The sequence below is a fragment of the Carica papaya genome, chromosome 4 (genome assembly GCF_054855325.1).
Source record: "Carica papaya isolate Zhongbai chromosome 4, ASM5485532v1, whole genome shotgun sequence".
In the NCBI taxonomy this organism is placed as follows: Eukaryota; Viridiplantae; Streptophyta; class Magnoliopsida; order Brassicales; family Caricaceae; genus Carica; species Carica papaya.
The window spans coordinates 24477599-24495087 of NC_142312.1; the positions used below are offsets into that span (position 1 = coordinate 24477599).

Here is a 17489-nt window from a genome sequence, read left to right on the forward strand (position 1 = left end):
AATGCCAAATTACTCTAATTTCATTTCTATCTACTGCTCAAAGCATTATGGCTCTCTGATGAAGAAGAAGTAAAATGGTCTGATTCTGATTCCTATATGTCTCTGTCCCAGTAAATACAAATAAACTGCAAGCAAGATAAATGGGAGCTTTGATGGCAGAAAGAGGTGAAATATATATATGTATATATACATATATACAGGAACAACACTAGCCTGTTTAGAATTAGCGATAGAGTTGGGTGCCTTGAGAAATGGATTAGTTATAGCTATTTACCATTCTGCTCTATCTCTTATACCCTCTACAAATTTCATGATTAAATTTAACTGCTACAAATGCTAGACGATCATAAATAGTTAAGCTTTTCCTTCTACACTTTAGTAGCAAACGCCAGAGTTGCTCTCAATTGGTTAATCTTGTAACTCTGTACTGGAAACCACATCCTTCGGATGGGTTCATTTTGCTGATGATCGGAACAAATATTGTCATGCAAAACTTGAAGCAAACTTCAATGCGACAGCACCTCTCCATAAGTTACCCAGCGAGCAAAACTCTCAGTAAATCCAGCCACAACATCCTCTATATTGAACTCAGATCCAGTCTGTTCCCCACCCTGAAGGAGAAAAGTAAAACATACTTACTACTTAATATTGTAACCAAGCGATTCTTAGACATCAACTTACAATTTCCCTTACCTGCACATGCACCATATTAGAGACAATTCCCAGCAGAAGAGAAGAAAGAAAGACAAATGCAGTTTATATAATCAAGCATACATTCTTTACCACCCATAACAAGTGAAGTATAAGATTATTCAAAAAATGGAAGATTTACTATAACAATTGAAGTAAAAGATTATCCAAGTAATGAAAGATTTATCTCAATATTGAACGCCTTCCAGAAGCATGTGCTACAAGGAGAGTACTTGCCTTAATACTAGACCCACATTCGCTTGCAGAAGTTGTTGCCTCAGTTTTGGTGTAGTTACCTATGTTCTCTGATGATAGGCCACGTACAGACCTGCATCTCACAGAGATCCCATTTTCAAAATTTCACTAATAGATTAAAACCAAAAATTCTCCAAACCAAAGTACACCAAAATTCAGTACCACCATGTTTTTACAGATGAAGAACACTTTTGACATCCAAGCTTCTTTCTTTTTTTTTTTTTTGATAATTCATAAAATAAAAGGTTCCTACTGATAGATTTTCACTATATATACATTGTTAGTTAATTCTACATATGGAAGAATCAAAGAGCTAATCCCACACAAGGAAAAACATTTAATAAATTTTCCTTTTCCGTTCATAACATATTCCATTTCCACTTAATTCTCACCTTCTTCATTTATGATTTTCAGAAGAACTTTACTCAGATGGTCTATTTTCATCACTCAAAAAAGTAAATAAAAGGAATAGTCCACCTTGATGTGGAACACTATGTGTACATTATATGCAAAATTTTATTACATGCCTAACTGAAAAGTAAAACTATGTCCTAATTGTATATGAATACGAAGATTAAGAATAGGAAATAGATGGGAATATAGTGGAAATAAAATTAAATGCAACCTCATTCTCATCACCAACTCCATCAGAGTCACATTAAAACTAAAAGTGCATTGAATTAAAGAGATGTCTAGGAAACTGCATTGTTGACATACCATTTCTTGAAAGAAACTAATTAGGTATTCCTATGTATTCCATCCTGTGGACAGAGTGGTCTCATCCATTGGAAGTGGAAATAATAACCACGATTTTAGTCATTAAAATGGAGGTGATTGCACATAGCAGTTGGTAGACTGCACAAGTAGGAGCGCCAACAGCAGTGTCATCAGCCAAAATAGTGGTGATGCCATTATTATATTGGCTTCATTATGGTTTAATGCTAAACAAGGTAGTACTAAAGCACAACTTGGTATTATTTCTTGAATGCATATCGCATTTCTCTCTTCCTTCAGTCTGTGCCATTCTATTCCCTACCCCCCACCCCTCTTCTCTCTTTCATGTGAAGAAACCAGACTACATAATTCACTTGATGGTTGAAGGGCATGCAACAGAATGCGGCTCCAAAATCAATGACATTGGATGTCTCAGCAGATACGACAGTTCCAGAGTTTTTTGCACTAAAATTATCCAATGAAAAGGAGGAAAACATATTGATATCAAAAGATCATTTTCCAAACTGATTATGCAGTAAATTAATGTAAATCAACATCTCCTGATTAAACCAAAGAACTACCTGTCATATATATCTTCTTCACATGAATTCCCTGATGAAGAAAGCCAATCTATGTCAAAATTTGTGCAGTTACATGCGTCCCCATGTTCCTCATAACAAAAGTAATCGCTTTCAAACAGAGCATTTGCTCCTGTATCTCTAAAAAACTGCCTGCAAGACATTGAGGGGGTACACCTAAAACGCCAGCCAACAATTAATCAGGATATCACATGAACATTCCTCATCAGTATAAATGCAAGTCACTTTTCTTTTAAAAATCAAAGTGTTTCTTGATGGAAGCATGCTGGCCATAGCATAAGATGGACCTTACAACAAAGTAAATAAACTGTACCTCTATGGAGAATATCTCGTGGTAAAAAGTAGAAAAGCCAGGAGCAAATAACAGAAAATTTTAGTCAGATGCTCTAAAGTATGACAGCAAGAAAGTTAGTTTTTATTCCTGATCTATAAGTTTAATAGCGTCAATCACATAACAACTCCATTGCAGAATATTTGTGATGTAGGAACTCGTGGAAGAGAGAGAGTTAGGTTATGCTCTATATACCCAGAATAAGATGCATCAATTTCACAAGGTGAAATCACCGGGGTAGACTCTGAAAGGCCCTTGTTGAACCCCTGTGCTTTTTCAGACAAATTTGGATCATGTCCAACAACTGTAGCTGTTATAGGTGAGTTGCTTTCACAGAGAAGATTACCATCAGATAGAGATCTTTTGATAACAGACCTACAGGCAATTGAAAGTGGCCCTGTGAGTCTATTGCAGAAATAAAGATCTCCCGTGTTTTTTCTTCTTTATAGAGAGATAAGATGAAAGCTCTTGTAGATATTTAAGAATCATAAAGCATACAAGATCGATTATTGCAATTCATCATGTTCTAACACAAGCACATATAACCATGCACAATTAATCTCATAAGGTTAATCTATTTCTTAATATTATGCAAATGATGTCAAATCTGAATTCAACAACTATAGCTTCTTATATAATTTCTTTCATTGCCACTTTCTTCCAGAATTCTTGCATCAGTTTGTTTGTAACATTACACCTGATAAGCGACCTTTATTTCCCTATCTTTTTTGCTAAAATATCATTTTAACGCTTATTTATTGAGATGAATTAAGATCTCGAAAACATTTTGAAGGGACAGAAGGCTCCTACAGAGAGGGGAACAAGAAACAAAAATGAAGTAAGAGACCTGGAGAGTATACAACTATTTGACAAAGTAAAACAAGTACGAAAAATATGTAACACAAAGGAGAATTAGGAAAGCAAGGGCTAAATAAATTTATAAACCGAAAATGTCCAATCTATTTTCAGAGAGGAAGTGCTTGAGGTTAGAAATTTTTCTCAAAAACATTTGACAAAAGGATGTTGATAATGATCTTACAGAACATTGTTAAAGAACATAAGAGATATGCTTCCCGCAATTGATTAACAAAGCAGTTCAGGAAATGTTTGCAACTCCTCCATAAACTAATTAAGATCCCTATATCACCATTGTTCACACTTATTAAGCCCCTTCGGTTGCAGTTTATAAATAACTTCTGTCAGGTGAGTTTATTATGGCGGTGTGATGATACATAATATGTAGCTTTGGTACAGAGTCAATGTCTTGAAAAGAACAGGCAGTACAAATAAATATAAACACAAAAAAAAAGACAAATTGCAACTAGAGTTGTATGCCTATCCCTGCATGTATATCACTCATATAGTAAACCAAAGATAAACAAACAGGAGTCCCCTGCATGGTGTATCACACATAGACTATACCAAACATGAGCAAAAACTACACAGTATCTGAGCATGTGGGTACTGCAATAAACAAACTGTTATATGTGGTACAAGATCTGGGGGACCTTATAGCTACCTAAGTAATTTATAAATTTTCTTTCCCTAATTGGGTTGCATTACCTTGGTGCCAATAATGGATTTATACGTTTTTCCTCTAAAAAATGTTAGGGTCATGTAATAACAATAGCTTTCAACCAGTATGGTGTATAAACATTTAAGTTAGGAGTTTGGATTTTTTACCGTTATTGCTAGTAACTCATAATCTCTACGGTAAAAAAAAAAAAAAATAGAGGATCAGTTAAAAAGATAATTTACCTAGAATTCTCCTCAACTAAATCAGCACGTTTTCCAACATTATAATGCTGATCCGAACCCAACTCCCAGAGGGCTGGCTTACCCTGTTGTGGTTGGAAGTGACCCAAGAACCTGCAAAAGTGACATGGCATATAGTTCAGAATTAAGGATTAACCAATCCCATGCCTAACAAGAAGGCATCCTCAATTCCATCTTAAAAAGCAACTACAGGCCTTGGAAGGAGCACACCTAATAGACTTACACATTAATGGCGTCCTGCTTCTCGGCATCCATGTAGGCATTACTATAGTAGCGTTGTAAAGTTCTGAATAACTCCTGGGACTGTGTTGCTGCTTTCCACTGACCTCTCCTTTCAGAAAATATCTGTCCGAATGACACAGGATGAAGTAATGAAAAGTGGATTCTGCTAAAATTGTTTATGTTTAATTGAATATAGATAGCTAGGATGCAATCCAAAGGCAGAAAGGCATCGAAAGGGGCACATTGAAGTCAAAGCAATTGAACCGAATTAATTAAAGTGAAAATTGTTATGAAATATGAAGTCCATTAGGGATAATCCTAAAAGTTCCTGCTCATCCAGTCCTTATTTCTATCAGAAATTCCAGTTCAACGGCTACACTAGCAAATGAACACTACACTTCAGCTTTTTGCATGTATTTGAACTCTAGCTTACTACTTGCAGAGTTAAGATTTGTACAATTGCCCACAGCACAAACAGTGGTGCAAGCAGCTAGCAAATGTGTAACAAGGAAGACCTGACTTACCACACGTCTAAAATTTCTAGAAATAAACAAATCCCCCAGCAATAACAATCTAAAAATTATTACCTTGTTGTGAGCAGCAGACCCACCATATTGCAGCGCAAGTGTGTCACCCATTGTCTCATAAGCTCTCATTAAATCCTCTGCAAGAGGATTGTCTAGATTAATACTGGGGGATTCTACAAAGCCCAAAGCATGCAGTTGATGGCCAAGAGCCACCAATCCATAGGCATATTGTGCAACATTAGTGCGATCTAAACAATCTATGCAATTGGTCCTCAAGACTCCTGTTTGAAACATTGGAGCTTTATTGTGGTGATTGTCACTAGCATCACTGCTAGCAGTACCAATTTCCACATTCTCAGCATCCATATCATTGGACAGGTTTTGTTCAGAGGAGTCACCATCACTTTTCCTGCACCATATGAACATTGTCAGCAGCATAAACATCTACAACAAACATGAAGAGAGAGATCAGAAAATTATTTCACTTCTCATACAAAACTTACTCAAAGCGGGATGGCTTCAGCAATCTCTCTGTTCCTAGATTGGGAGAAACTTGACAGTAAAAGATGCCAGTTAAATTCAAGGCATATATGGCCACTCTGCTGAGAAGTTCCAAAACGTTTGTGGCTTTGCTGGAAATAGTGAAGTTTTATTCATGTTAATCATCTTCTAGATAATGGAAAACATAACAATACAGAAAAAGGGATGGATATGAATACTTTCTGTAGTGTTTATTCAGATCCCAGTGAAGAAACCTTAGACGATTCTCCTTAGTTAAACCTTTATTAACAAATCTAATGGCATTTGCAAATTCAATACGCAGGATTGTTTCCCGGGGCTTTTTCTCATGTGTCTGCTAATCACCAATTTAGAAACAAGAAAGAAAAATGGTAAGGATGATCAAATCATGAGTTTTATGTCAGATACCATATAAGCATTCAGTGAATAAATGTAAAGGGCCCACCTTTATCAAATTCAATACAATTATTGGATTTCCATATCTCTTCACAAGATTTTCAAAATGAAGTCTGGTGGCCTCATAATTTGGATCCCTTTTGGATACTATTAAAGAGAAAAACAAATCAGCAAAATTTTCATGGAAGTGTTTTCCATAAATATAATAAATCAGTGCACACAATCCATACATATAATGTCTGGCTTAATATTCAATCGCGAAGTCTCCTGTGACCAAAAAAGTGGGATTGAACCACGATTCTGCACAACTGAACTTATTTGCACAGCACTTCCTTCAGGAGCATCTTCACAAACAATCTGTTCTGTTTCAACATCATTGGCTACTCTACCTTTCTCATTTACTCCACGTTTTAAATATCTACATGGTGAAATGGACAACAGAGGGACTATCCATCAACTTCAAGATCAGAGGTGAAGCACAGATAAAAGCAAGTACATCGGTGCAGGAAAATTTGCAGATTAGTAAAGAAAATTTAACAAATAGGTATTCGTTTAATGCAGCAACTGACGGCAATGAAAAGAGAGGAATTGAAGTGTTCTCTGGCTTCCACAACTCAAGGCCATACTTTTTTTTAAATAAAAGATATATCGTATCATATTAAGATAAAGAAATTAAAGTACAACTCAAGGCCATATTAAGATGAAGTAGGTCATTAAGATATAAAGAGAGATCCAGATAATTTATTAAAGAGTGTAGTGTAACCAGTAACTAACAGATAAATAAGATCTAAACTTGAAAAAGTATCCATACCTTGTTCCTGCATAATGCTGTGACCGTCGGGCAATGAGAGTCAATTTAAAGTCCCTGCTAGATACGGAAAGTTTAACCTAGATGCCAGAGTATAGAACCATAACTATTAGATAACTTTTAAATTTTTTTAGCACAAGTATAATTTGCAGAAAATTAAAGGATGCAAGAAATGCTCAATCAATTTACAGGGAGAACATGCCAAAGTGTATCTTGCTCTTGAGAATTGAGTTACCTAGTTCTTCAAAATCCTTAAAGAACTTTGTTTACCTCAAATAAAAAGTAAAATCTATTCAATAATCTCAATCGTTCCAATGTAAAATCCATCCAATAATCTCAATCGTTCCAACAAGTGCTACCAAGCAATTTAACATCAAATGGCAGGACATAACCAAAAGCATGTATCAGATATAATAATATATCACCACATACTGCAGTATTTAAATTGGAAAACTTCATAAATTTCTAGAAGAAATAAAGCAAAATGTATATAACTCCATATGTAGCAGAAGAAAGCAGGTTTAAATGTAACTCCGTATGGAAATACAGAGAGTGAAGATAACCTCTACAGTAAAATCACCTACCAGCTATTGCCACAACTACTTCATCTATATCTCCAAGGTACATCTATATAGCAGTATCCTCAGCACAGCATACCTGCTTAAAGAAGCCATATACTAATGCAACTGTCCACATAGTATTCTTGAGGCTAGTTCGGATTCCTCGCGTTAAGAATTCATTCCAAACAAACATTGTTTCATAGTGCAACTGTCCTGTCTCATACTTATATAAGTTCTTTTGAAGACTATGCATAATATGGTACGAGTAGCTGAAAAAGAAGTCCTTCGTCAGATCCACTGTGCACAGGAGCTTCTTGTATCTATGTCATCAACAAGGCAAAAAGAAGATATTAATTATTTGATAGAAAAAAGAATCATCGAAATGAATCACTGCAAAACATTAATGCCAAACAGGAACTGAAAAGAAAGTAATTTCCTCCCCCTCCCCCCAGAAACCCGACAATACCTTGTCTCATTCAACACCTTAAATTAACATCACAACAGCAATGAAGTTTGTCCCTGTGCATATGCAGGAAATGAACTGCAAATGGCCTCTACAAATGGTATAACTAACAAGATGCAGCAATATATTATAAAACTAAAGATTAGCAACATCATCTACTCATTTGATCATCTCAGAAACACAAACTACCAAAATATGAGCACCTGAGACCAATTTAAGTCAATAAGCTCTTGTCTTTGATTTAACAAAAAAGGTGTATTAACAAATCTAGTACAGAGATTACCTCCATGCTCTGGAACTCGTGTACTTTTAAAAGAGAACTCTGAAACTCAGGTTAATTGTCCCAGGGAACTTAATTAATAAATATATAGAACAATGACTCTATGACAGATTTCTCACTCTAAATACAAACAAGTAAAGAATGTATAATTTTGAATGTACGTCTCCTTAGTACCAAGGACATATTACATTTACATGCAGAATTGACATAAGACCTTTTCTCATTCTTAGAGTAAGCCACATTGGTTTGCATAGAAGAGTGTGGAATTGGTATCATCTCGCTTTTGGTAATTGCATATATTTGATGACCACAAATTGCACCAATCTTCCTTCTTTTTGTTATCACCAGCATGTAATAAGGTCCCAAGAATTTTATAAACCCTAAATTCAGCAAAATAGAATGTGGATGTAAGTCTAGTAATAAACAGATGCAGACATTCAAAAAAGAAAAAAAACTGCAGCAAGAGTTAGTCATACCAATTATCCCATAACAAGTAGTAACAAATTTAAGTCCACCCGTTGGCTTGTTTCCTTCATGTATCCGTCGGAGTAAGTCACAGCATTCAACTTCCGAGTATGTTGTAGTATCTTCAATTATATTGAGCTCAGATGGCTCCAAACGATCGATCTTTAACACCCTCCACGTGGCTCTGCTCTTATCGGTTCCAATCATATAGAAATTCTGTTGATGCCCGAGGAAATATGACAATTAGATAGGATGGATAGGTCATACACTGATGCAGAACCATAGACCGAAGCAAAAAAAAAAAAAAGGAACTGCTGCTTTAAAATTGCAGTTAGGACACTGTAGAAAGACCTTTAGATGGCATGATTAAACATACTTTCTCCCACAATATCATCGCTGTGATTCATAAGGAAGATAGAGAAGTGAAAGTATGAAGAACTTAGAAGAAAAGAAAATCCTACACTTTTTTAACTCATAGTATGAAAAGAAAATGAAACAGAAAGAAAATGCAATATCTACTCCCTTTTTTAGTAGGATAAAAAAAAATTATATACAATCTTATTTATAAGATCCCAGTTAAAAAGGTTATAGAAAAACTATTCACTAGTTTCTTGCATGTTTCTCCTTGCAGTTGGAAGGGACAAATTATGACACGGGGAGAAAATGTGGGGATCATGTTTTCTGTCCTCATTTCTTTCTTGCTAAAAAACAGAAAACCGTTTCCAAATTCTCCGTTCCTCCTTTCCAATTTCCTCTCTACCAATCACAGTCGATGTGAATTCCACATTTTGTGTGTGTGCACGTGTGCATATGCGCATGACACATGAGAGAGAAAGAACAATAAATTAGAATAATTCAGAACTATAAACACCTAAAGACACATTTCGAGAATGTTTGTTCGAAAATCCAATATTAGTAATGATGTTAGAAATATTCAAGAATTGCAACTAAATCACATTTCAAAGAAACAGATAACAGCAAATTAAGAAAGGTATAATTAACATCATTATCAGAAAAAATTACAATGTTTTCATCATTAGAGAAAATGAAAAAGCAAAGTCATAGAACAAATAGGCAATCAAACAGCAAAGATGTTACGTGTAGTAAGATCACGAAGACAAGAATCACAATATTATTACAATTTGCATTAAGAAGATTCATTATTCATTAGGGAGGTCATAAACAAAAATGAAAAGCAAACGAAGTAGGTAAAATTTTCTTTAGTCATCAAAAAATCATTTCAATTTATTACGGGATCAAGAAATTAAAAGTTCAGAAAACAGGTTTCTCGACCAAGTAATATGAAATCCGAACGTATGACAAATATCAGTTTCAAAAAAATCCTGCATTTTCCGACAATGAATCAGGAAAATAATTAAAAGGAAAACTGCCTTAAAAATTCAAAAAACAAAAAATAAAATCACAAAAGAAACAAGAAATTTTAATCTGAAAACCATCAAAGAAATCCAGGTTACGTCTACTAGAAAATCTACACAAACAAATAGTATAACTAGATATTTTTCCATAACCTAGAAAAAAAACTTTAAGAATCCTACAGCAAACTGAAAACCTAAACTTTTAATTCAGACTTCAACGAGTCAAATTCTATACCCAAATGTAGCCAAACAAGTCAATCATCGCATCCTGGTAAATCACAACATGAATTACCACCAATCAAGCTGAATCCGAAGCTGATGTTAAGTAACGACACAAAATTCAAAATGAACTAAACAGAAGCAGAATTTACTACACTCAAAAGAAACACAAAGAGAAATCAAAATCCACAACTCAAAACCATGAAATAGATACAAAACAACAACCAACAATTAATCAAAATACCTCCTACGTATAAGAACAGAAACAAACCTAGACAGGCTTACACCTGCGTAAAAAAACACACGGACGGATACATATACACAAGTATACATATATGTGCTTGTATATGTATATGCAAATCGATTAAAAATGTGAAAGTACCGAGCGAGTCTCATAGAGTCTGAATTTCTGAAGAAAGCAAGAATTGGCGTTGGTTCCACACTCAACCACAGTTTCTGAAGCCATATGCGAATTTGGGATCCCGAGCTTGAAAGCTCGGGTTTCACTCTAAACCAAGCAAACTAAACCAGGAACTAGAACTAGATCAACAAAGAAACTAATGCCGCAGTCCTTATTCAGTTCAAAATACTCAATCATATATACAACGTTTACATATAAAAACAGACGTTACGAACTTCAACACCACATGTACAGACAATTATACTTTACACCAAAGACAAAACAAAAGAAGCAGAAGAAGAAGGAGGAGAAGAAGAAAAAAACAAAAAGGCAGCTAAAACGAAGAAACCGCTACACTCTGTCTATGTGATCTCCTGCGTGGAGAGAGAAGAAACCAGAACAAAACGGAGCGTTTTGCAGTAATGAAAAGAGGGAGAGAGTGTGAAGAGGAGATCGCCAAAGAGAAGAAGCAGAGGGCCGGTGACGGGAACCACACAAACACAAAAAAAAAAAAAAAAAAAAAAAAAAAAAACCAAGGGGAAGGGATTTCTTTTTTCATCCTTTTTGATATTATTTAAATACTATTTTATCCTATATATACGCAGTGCAGTGACTTTGTTTAATGTGTACTGTTGTAGATTTTGCAATAATTTTTTCCCTTTCTTATTATTATTTACATTATTATTGTTATTATTATTCCGAATCTACGCGTTGTGACTCGGCCGAGTTGATTGCTTTAACTCGGATAAATTTTAATTTTATGAAAGATAAAAAGGGTATCATCTGATCAAAAATCATATGTAATTAAGGTAATTCATTCAAGCAAATTAAATATTAATTTTGATTTTGACCGTTTTGAATTTAAAAGTTAAAATTGAAAAGGGTATTTAAAATTTAAAATTTTTAATAGTTTTTTTGCCTTGTAATAATTCATTTTTTCCAGCTATAATTATTAAGTTACCATGTAATTATTTCCCTTTTGGCTTTTTAGTGAATTACTAGTGAATTTTTTAAGCATCTTTTTTTGTGTTCAATTAAAATCCCAAATAGTATAATTCAATTAATCTTTAATGATAACATTAATCAATTTCGTTACATAAAGATATAAATAAATACACATTAATCAATAATTATCAAATAATAAAGGGTCCAATAATCAGTATTTTTAGTACAGAAATATAATTAATTTAATCATATTTTTGACTTAAATGTATGAAATTATATAATTTTTGCATCTCCCAAAAAATTCATTATATACTTAGAGGTGGAGGGCTGAAATTAATATTTAAATCTCTATTTTAAACTAGAATTCAAATAATTATCGGACCAAATTAAGTTGATTCACAGTTGGAGGATTTTGATGAATAAGAATAAAAGCTTGAGGAAAAGGAATAAATTATATTGGTGGAAAGCAAATAATTTGATGGGAAGTCGTAGTGAATGAGAATATACTAATATACCATTCCATGAATTTAAAGTTACTTGTAGGAGGGCACCATGTATACATATATATATATATATATATATATTATATGGAGTGACAGATATATGCATGCTGGAATTTTCAACTTCCCACCTTTCCAATTTATATATTTCTCATTTTTGGCTTAATTAAAAGTCAATTAATTAATTTGCTCCACAAACCACTCTTTGTCTTGCCTTAATTAAGATTATTTTTTAGATAATTAAGTTGATTTTAATCGTGTATAAGTCAAAAAAATTATGAGACATATGATAAATTATTAAATTAGTTTTCAAATTTTATTATTTATTATAATTTAGTTTCTTTGTTTTTTGTTACAATTTAATTTTGGATTTTTATTTGTTTTCAAAGTTTAATTTTCTTTTATTTTTAAATAAAAAAAGGTAAAATAATTAAGTTATATTTTGAAAAACAGTTCAGAAAAATAAACTTAGCTCATTAATTTAATTAATAAATTAATAAAACTATTATACCTATTTTTTATTTTTTATTCTATTTTTAAATTATTTTTCTGGTTCATCCAAATACTATCTAATTATTTTAGTTTTTTCTATTAGTAAATAAAAGAAAACTAGACATTTGAGATAATTAAAATATATTAATAGTCAAATTATTAAAAAAAAATATTAGAGATTAAATTATAATAAGTGTAAGTTTCATGAATTATTTTAGTAATTTCTTTAAATATGTATTACGAAGAAATTAAGCACAGAAAATTGCAACCAGTTGAATTTTATCATAATATATAAACAAAAAAAATACGAGAATAAAAAATCAAACCGTGTGTAAAGATAATTGCTCTTTATTAGTTAATTAAACTTTTAAGATTTATAATAACTAGTCAACAATGATTACAATTATTAAATTTACCCCTTAACATATATTTGATATGATAAGTTTATTACATCATTTAGTGGGGCATATGTATATATATATATATATGTACTTAATTCTATACTTATAGAGTCAACGATTATTTTTTTCTTCTTTAATCTTAAATAAATAAGCCATAAATTTTCAGTTTGTTTTTTTGGGTAGTCACTAAATTTAGGGTTTGGAACAAAGCTTTTTCTTTTAACCGCGTTGCTCCAGATTGATCCATATTTCTCATTTTAGTATTGGAATAGGTTTAAGCTATCATAGAAGAAAATATGTAATGAGTTAAATATTTATAAGCTTATTATAACATTATATTTCGTTCCATCAATTTTATATGGTAAATTTGACGATTATGAATGAATTTTATCTATAAAATCAAATCTATTTTCAGTTACTATACATTAGTTATTGTTTTACGATATATTGAGTAAAACTATACAGAGTTATTTTAAGAATATTGCTTGTACAACAAATACATAAATGAGTATTGACTTACTATAATAGTCTTAGTATTTCAGATATAACATGTACAGAGTTAGCAATGATATTTTTTTTTTGATATATATTGTAATGCCCCGTCCTAAAGATGGGACATTTCCACCACTTATTATCCCCATTGGAGAACATTTACATCATGATACAAATCTCTATCATTTCATTCTTCAGAAATAACAATCATTTCCTGTCAATTAAACCTCTAGAGAATACATGGTCAATTCGCATAGTTCGATATTATAACAATTATAATCTCAAGGTTAATACAATGTGTGCACTTATGCGTATCAAACAAGCATTCTATACTCACGTACGTCCCTTCCTTAAGTGTGGGACTCCATTATTATGCCTTTCGATTTCGATTTCGAACCTAACGCACCAGAAAACAATAGTAATAAACATCAATAGACCCAGTAATAAAATATAGAATTTAAGACTATAGTATGGAAACCAAGAAATTCTTCACCCCAACACTCCTAACTTAGACCCTCACTCCCACCTATCCACAATCCCATCTCTACGATAAGATGGCCACTTCCCCCCGAACTTCGTTACCTATAGCCACTCAATTGCACCTACTGCATACTCTTATTAATATTGAAATACTCTTACACTCCACACCTGCAGCTACAGTCCTGAAGACCTACACACACACTCACAGTTCCCTATGTCCACCACTCAACCTCAGTATCGAAACCAATTAGTCCTTACCGACCACATATCCACCTCTTCTACTCTTTCGACCTAGAGAAGCCACTCGCACATATCACTTAGTCAATTATCCCTTAATCACCCTGGGCAACAACCTGTAAAGACCCCATCTACACACCCTCGCCCATACCAACACCAGCAACTGCCCGGCCTAGATAAACCATACACACCTAATTCACCTCCATCTCAACAACCACCAACAGCGTGTACATGCTACCCCTACACACGAGGAACTATGCAGCACAACTTCCTCCTACACAATTCTCGGCCAGTGAAGGGCCCTCCTGCCTATTCAACACTCAACCTGCCACCACAGCCATAGGGGACACACACGAGTTAACACACCCCAGATCACATAAACTCACCTATTCAGTCCCTACCATACTCGACCAGTTTTTGCCACCCATGCACACACCAGATGCCACACTGGAATGCTCACGTACACCGTCACACTCGGCCTGTAATGGTCACACACGCACACCAACCACATTACAGCTCTTCCGGAGACACACACACTCACACACACACCACACCACCTACATTCAACAACTCAATACTTACAATCCTCGGTCAGGGTCTGCCACACACGCACACACCAGATACCAATCTGAACTGCTTGCTCAAACAGCCACACACGACCTGTAATGGTCGTACACACACCAACCGCGTTACGTCTTTTTCTTCACTCTGAAACACTCAATCTGCCTCTTCTACTCGAATCCTAGGATCTGGCTCTAGCTTACACCACTTCCGCCTAACCTATACTCTCACTCGATAGCTTCAATTCTATCTACGCCAAACCTCCTCCCAATAGAGGTTTCTACATCCACACTCGTCTTAATCACCTCATCCACTGCTCCTCCCTCACTCCAGATCACCTCATTCGACCAATTTTCAAAAAATGAGAAAATACAGATATAATTGATCTTGCTTTACCCTACCGAGTCAAAAACCCTAAATTCTCTTACCTCTTGCCTTCGTTTCCTCTCCCTCAGCCACAACTCACTCAACTCCTTCGATCCTATAAATTCTCCTTGCGATTTCACTCTCCCTCGTCGTCTCCTTCAATTTTCCCCTGTATCTCCCTCAGCTGTTTTCCTCTCCTCTTCCTCTCTTTTTCTTTTTTTTTTCTCTTTTTTTTTTTAATTTTCTCAACCTATTTATACTTACCTTGAGGCTCATCCCAGCCGTCCCTTTCTTTTTCCCTAATCTAATCTACACTCTCTATTTCACTATTCCCTCTCTCTTTTATTTTATTTATTTATTTGTGTCTTTATATATATATGTATATATATATATATCTTTTTCAGTTATTACATTATCTCTCTCTTTTAAAAGAAATTTGGTCCCTCAAATTTTGCTATATTACCTCAAAGAGTTGTGGTTAGTTGTTCTTAATCTCGTCCCTTCGCTCCCAGGTTGCTTCCTCACTTATGTGATGTCGTCACTGTACCTTCACGATATGTATTATTCTATTTCTTAGTTTCCTTTCCTGTCATTCAAGGACACGAATCGGTTCTTCTTCATAGGTTAAATCTTTTTTTAACAGCAACGACTCATACTATCAAACATGCTTCGAATTAGGTTGATATTTTTGTAGCATATAGATATGAACTACATCGTGAACTGCACCCTACTGCGGAGGAAGTACTGTCTTATACGCAACCATACCCACATTCTCAAGAATCTCAAAAGGCCCTATGAAACAGAGACTCAGCTTCCCCTTCTTTCCAATCCTTAACGAACCCACAATCTCCTACTTCAAAATTCAAATATCTTCCGTGATTCTCTACATTGTGTTGCCTGTAAACTTTTCAATATCTTTGACACCTTTGCTGTAGTTCCTTTCATTAACTCTGGCCCGATCAACCGTACTTTCCCAACTTCAACCCAACAAATCGACGACTTACATGGCCTACCATAAAGAGACTCGTAAGAGTTCATGCCAATGCTAGCATGGTAACTATTATTATAGGCAAATTCCTCCAAGGCTAACACCCTTAGGTGTTTCACAACCCATACATCATACTTAAACTCCCTACTCAAGAATACGTCCAAAACCAAATGTTCTCTGTGCAATTACAATCACCAAGTTAATCTAACGCAATTTTCACAACTTGTTTTACAATTCGATCATGTCGAGATACCAAATGATAAAGAACCATAAAAGTTCTTATTTTTCGTAGAGACATAAAATGAATGAACATTCGGTATTTTCCACCATGCATCCATCTTTCTATTAATTCACTTCCCCTAAGTATGTTCCCACTGGTTGGGGTTTTGGTTCTGCCTTCTGTCTTACTGCATTTATAACTGACATATAATGAGTACACTCTAGTTTAGTAAAATAAATTCTAAAACTCAAATAAGGTATGAAAATACATTTGAACCTCTTGATCGGGGTTAAATCCACACCTATATCCTAATGTCCCTCTTGCTCTTTCGCCTCTCTATAACCCTACCCTACCACTCATTGGTTTAATCTACAACCCGCCCAAGCCCTTGTCAATATTTCCACCTGCCCACCCGCTCCTCCATACACTTACTAGACCCCTATTGCACTTATTGACTCCATACACCGATTTCTTCATTCTTCCACACACTAAGAGAACCCTTACTACCTCATTTCACTTAAAACTCTCATACCATAAGGGACATTCCTATAATAGCATAACTAAAATAAAACCCTAATACCTTTTTTGCACATATAACGACCTTTATTTGGCCACCCATACACCTACTCTAGATCTAATTCATCCCCAATACTACCCCCACACACATATCTCCAATAACTATACTGCCACTAATTATCAAACAATCGTCCGTCACTAGTTTAGCCACACACACCCTCTCATCGACCTTAATTCCCATTGGTTCACTCAACCATATACAGGTACATAGATCAGCAGTATACAGCCACACATACTCCGGTAATACACCTCTATACCCCCACTGACCTTCACTTGTCCTCACACACACTTGTTATACACAACTACACACACACCAACCTTTATTTGGCCACACACATACCGGTAGTACACCGCCACACATACACATCGGCCTTCCCTTGGCCACACACACCGGCAATACAAAGCCGTGCATACACACCGACAGTACACAGCCACGCACATACACCTACCTTCCCTTGGCCACACCAACAGTGGCAATACACTACCATACACACACAACGACCTTCCCTTGGCCACACACATCTGCAATACACTGCCACACACACACGCCAACCTTCTTTTGGCCATACCAATACCGGTAATGCGCTACCATACACACACAACGACCTTCCCTTAGCCAGACACATCGACC

The 17489-nt window shown here is 34.8% G+C and overlaps 1 protein-coding gene across 4 annotated transcripts; it reads right to left on the minus strand.

Moving 5' to 3' along the window:
• Positions 1-59: 59 nt before the first annotated feature.
• Positions 60-11114, minus strand: LOC110818476 (Phosphoinositide phosphatase family protein). Of its 4 annotated transcripts, none has more exons than XM_088218347.1 (16): positions 10583-11114; positions 8617-8821; positions 8355-8520; positions 7495-7717; positions 6841-6917; positions 6260-6447; positions 6079-6176; positions 5834-5967; positions 5618-5746; positions 5175-5523; positions 4589-4710; positions 4348-4458; positions 2785-2964; positions 2241-2390; positions 928-1018; positions 60-611 (listed from the first exon to the last, which is right to left on the minus strand). In XM_088218347.1, exons 1-16 carry the CDS (start codon positions 10664-10666, stop codon positions 507-509), a joined length of 2412 nt encoding a protein of 803 aa, XP_088074473.1. In that variant the 5' UTR covers positions 10667-11114; the 3' UTR covers positions 60-506. The 4 variants fall into 4 exon arrangements, with proteins under 4 accessions (XP_088074473.1, XP_088074472.1, XP_088074474.1 ...); XM_088218346.1 differs by having other exon boundaries at positions 2241-2414; XM_088218348.1 differs by lacking the exon at positions 10583-11114 and adding an exon at positions 8957-10550 and having other exon boundaries at positions 2241-2414.
• Positions 11115-17489: the final 6375 nt, after the last annotated feature.